We start from the raw sequence: 3,534 nt of genomic DNA on the forward strand, positions 1-3,534 counted from the left end.
ATGACATATGTGAAGTCTCCGTACACGTGCCCCCAAAGATCAGCGTCCGGAGCCGCAGTGGTTGCCTTTGAACCCATGAAAGGATCTACAACTCCTGACACCATATCTTGTTCTTGCGCACGTACGATGAACCTCGCCATCAAGGAGATGGCAGGAGGCTACGCCGGAGCTTCGCTGACTACGTCCAGACGGACAATCTCGTGGAGGATCGAAGCCCGGAAGACAAACTCAAGAAGAAACACCGCCATCGGCCCAAGTGCCGCACCTGCGAGAACTAAAAAATTCTAACCTAAACTACTAGCCAGAGAGGAGGCACCCGGATACCCCTTCTGGCCACCGGCCGCCGGAGCGGCATGCATAGTGGAGGCGAATTCACAGGCTCATCGATGAAGCCTGGAAGAGAGAGTTTGCCCTAGCGACTGAGGGGAAGGGGGTGAGATGTTGGGAAAAGAGTGAGGCACGAATGAAGGTGGCCGGTCGACTCCATCCAACATACTTGGTATATAACTTACACAACACATACATGAGCTAGCAGAAGTAGTTAGCTCATTTGCTAATTCACACGAGTTATGTTGAGCTAGTGGGTTTGTGAGGGGCGCTCGTGGATTTCTATTAGAGAAACCGCCCAAAGTTCGTTTCCACAAAGTGTACACAGATACTTTCAAACAGCAAAATGGATCTAAAGTAAGTATCATGCGCAGAGGAGACAAATCAGACATATCCATTAGTACATATATTTTTCTTTCCAAAGGAGCACCAAGCAGTTGTAACAACCATCAAGTTCAGGAAGGGCTGACTTCGCAGCCATAGGGTAGTACCAACCATAGAGTAGTACTTAGCTTAGCAGCCGGAGAAGAATTGACTGTTTCAAGTCGTTGTGATGCAAAGTCGTCTCATCTTCTCCTTCAAATACTCATCAACTAAACTTGGGATAGCTGACCACATGTGGCAATGCAAAGTCTCTTCTTCGTTTTGTCCCTTTGCACAGCATATTTGGTACTTCCTCTGTTCATTTTTATAAAACATTTTAGACTATTCAGACAGTGCCCAAAAAATTCAAAACTAGTTGTCTAAAACGTCCTATAAAAAACGAACGGAGGGAGTAAAGTTCGCACGTACACCAGCTAGCTGAAGTAGTCAGTTCTCACCAAACAGAAAATGGCGACCCCACTCACCTCGCTACTCCTCTCCCTACCCCAACAATGGCAGCCCGTTCTCTTGGCACTTCTCTCCATCCTTTCCCTCCTGCTGTGGAGAAGGAGCTCGTCCAGGAAACGGCTCAAGCTGCCACCAGGCCCTGCGAGGGTGCCCCTCCTGGGCAACCTGCACCAGCTTGGCCCCATGCCGCACCGGACCCTGCGAGACCTGGCGCGGGTCCACGGGCCGGTGATGCAGCTGCAGCTCGGCAAGGCGCCGACGGTGGTGCTGTCGTCGGCGGAGGCGGCATGGGAGGCGCTCAAGGCTCATGACCTCGACTGCTGCACGCGGCCCGTGACTGCGGGGACGAAGCGGCTGACCTACGATCTCAAGAACGTGGCGTTTGCACCCTACGGCACGTACTGGCGGGAGGTGCGCAAGCTTCTCACGGTCGAGCTTCTCAGCACGCGCCGTGTCAAGGCGGCTTGGTACGCACGCCATGAGCAGGTATGCCGTATGCCTAGTCATGGTGCACCGAAAATGTATACCTTTTTCCCTTCATTGACTCGATCAAGATGATACAACCACGTAGAGTTTACATCTGATATCGGCAGTCAAACGAGCACAGTCTGTCTAGCTAGTTACTTAAATGTTGTATATTGTATTCATGATTAGGTGGAGAAACTGATGAGCACGCTGAGCCATGCAGAAGCAAAGCCAGTGGCGCTGGACGAGCACATCTTGAGCCTCTCCGACGGTATCATCGGCACGGTAGCGTTCGGCAACATCTATGGCAGTGATAAGTTCTCCCAGAATAACAGTTTTCAGGCCGCACTCGACGATGTTATGGAGATGCTATCCAGCTCCGGCTCCTCCGCGGAGGACTTGCTCCCCGGAGTCGTTGGCCGCCTTGTTGACCGCCTTACCGGATTCGTAGCCCGCCGCGAGCGAATATTCACACAGTTAGACGCCTTCTTTGAGATGGTCATCCAGCATCACCTGGACCCTAAGCGTGTGCTGCCTCAGAATGGCGGTGACCTCATTGACGTCCTCATCGACCTCTGGAAGAAACCACGTGACACATTTAGCTTCACCAAGGACCACGTCAAGGCCGTAATCTTTGTAAGTCATAATAATTCAACACTTACAGCCCATGCATAGATTCTTAAGAAAAGAAATCAAAGCTGGTAATAACATTAATCATTGATTATGTGCAGTCGACGTTCGTTGCTGGCATTGACACTAGTGCAGCAACGATTATGTGGGCGATGTCGGAGCTGGTCCGGAAGCCGCGCGTGCTCAAGAAGGTGCAGGACCATATTAGGGCCTTGGTGGGAGGCAACAAGAGAGTGAAACCAGAAGACATGCCCAAACTCAGCTACCTCAGGATGGTGGTGAAGGAGACCTTGCGGTTGCACCCGGCAGCACCGCTTCTACTGCCAAGGGAGACCATGCGAGACATCAAGATCAGTGGGTATGACGTGCCGGCCAAGACACGGATCTATGTGAATGCATGGGCGATCGGCAGAGACCTGATAAGCTGGTCTAACGACCCAGATGAGTTCAACCCTGATAGGTTTGAAGTAAATGATATAGACATCAAAGGCGAGCATCCAGAGCTAATGCCGTTTGGCGCGGGACGGCGGATATGCCCAGGCATCTCCATGGCCATGGCCACCATCGAGTTTACGCTTGCCAATCTGCTCTTTAGTTTTGAGTGGGCGCTCCCAGAGGGGACGACAACAGATGATGTGAACATGGAGGAAGAAGGAAGGCTCATCTTGCACCGAAAGGAGCCACTCGTACTCGTTCCCGCCGCATACCACCACGACCTTGAATAGAGTGCCACCACCATGCCATATGCGACCTAATAAAGATGGAAACATCCTGGACTAGTGTCTCACTAAAATGCCGTATGCACAAGTTGGCCAATTTTCTTATTTCGTGTAAAAGTGGGAGTAAAGTGGGCCTTTTTCGTTATCTTATAAAAACTGAATTTACTCGCATATATTTACTGCCGCCAAATCTACAATGACACCTAGATATATTGTTTTGTCGCTTGAATTACTCTGAATGTTCTGAAACCAAATCGAATTATCCCTGCTACTTTTTCAGGACACACGCATATTTATTGCTTTGAGTACACGGCAGCCTTATCATACAATATTGCCTATGTGGCGTATACACATTTCCCAGGACACACACATATTTATTCATAGACCTAATAAAGAAAACCCAGAGCCGTTACACTTGTCCATATTAGATCTTAATATTTCAGCGTTCTTACTGGCGAGGCATTTCATTGGCTCAGAGTAGCCAAGAAATGAGATTGCATTTTTTGCTATTTGGGCACGTCAAGTAGGCACAGCCAGCATTTAGGAAAAAAAAGGGCACTAG

General features: G+C 49.9%; 1 protein-coding gene across 1 annotated transcript; it reads left to right on the plus strand.

Moving 5' to 3' along the window:
* The first annotated feature begins 1,114 nt into the window (after positions 1 to 1,114).
* Positions 1,115 to 3,119, plus strand: LOC119332114 (4-hydroxyphenylacetaldehyde oxime monooxygenase-like). The gene is made up of 3 exons (XM_037605284.1): positions 1,115 to 1,644; positions 1,813 to 2,259; positions 2,355 to 3,119. The coding sequence occupies exons 1-3, from the start codon at positions 1,159 to 1,161 to the stop codon at positions 2,976 to 2,978; spliced, it is 1,557 nt and encodes a 518-aa protein (XP_037461181.1). The 5' UTR covers positions 1,115 to 1,158; the 3' UTR covers positions 2,979 to 3,119.
* The last annotated feature ends 415 nt before the right edge of the window (positions 3,120 to 3,534 follow it).

The sequence above is a fragment of the Triticum dicoccoides genome, chromosome 7A (genome assembly GCF_002162155.2).
Source record: "Triticum dicoccoides isolate Atlit2015 ecotype Zavitan chromosome 7A, WEW_v2.0, whole genome shotgun sequence".
Taxonomy (NCBI): Eukaryota; Viridiplantae; Streptophyta; class Magnoliopsida; order Poales; family Poaceae; genus Triticum; species Triticum dicoccoides.

Bases quoted from the DNA above. Each gene is read 5' to 3' on its own strand.
- LOC119332114 (XM_037605284.1), top strand. From the start codon at position 1,159: ATGGCGACCCCACTCACCTCGCTACTCCTCTCCCTACCCCAACAATGG. The intron at 1,645-1,812 runs GTATGCCGTATG...ATTCATGATTAG, and splicing joins GGTACGCACGCCATGAGCAG to GTGGAGAAACTGATGAGCAC. The intron at 2,260-2,354 runs GTAAGTCATAAT...GATTATGTGCAG, and splicing joins ACGTCAAGGCCGTAATCTTT to TCGACGTTCGTTGCTGGCAT.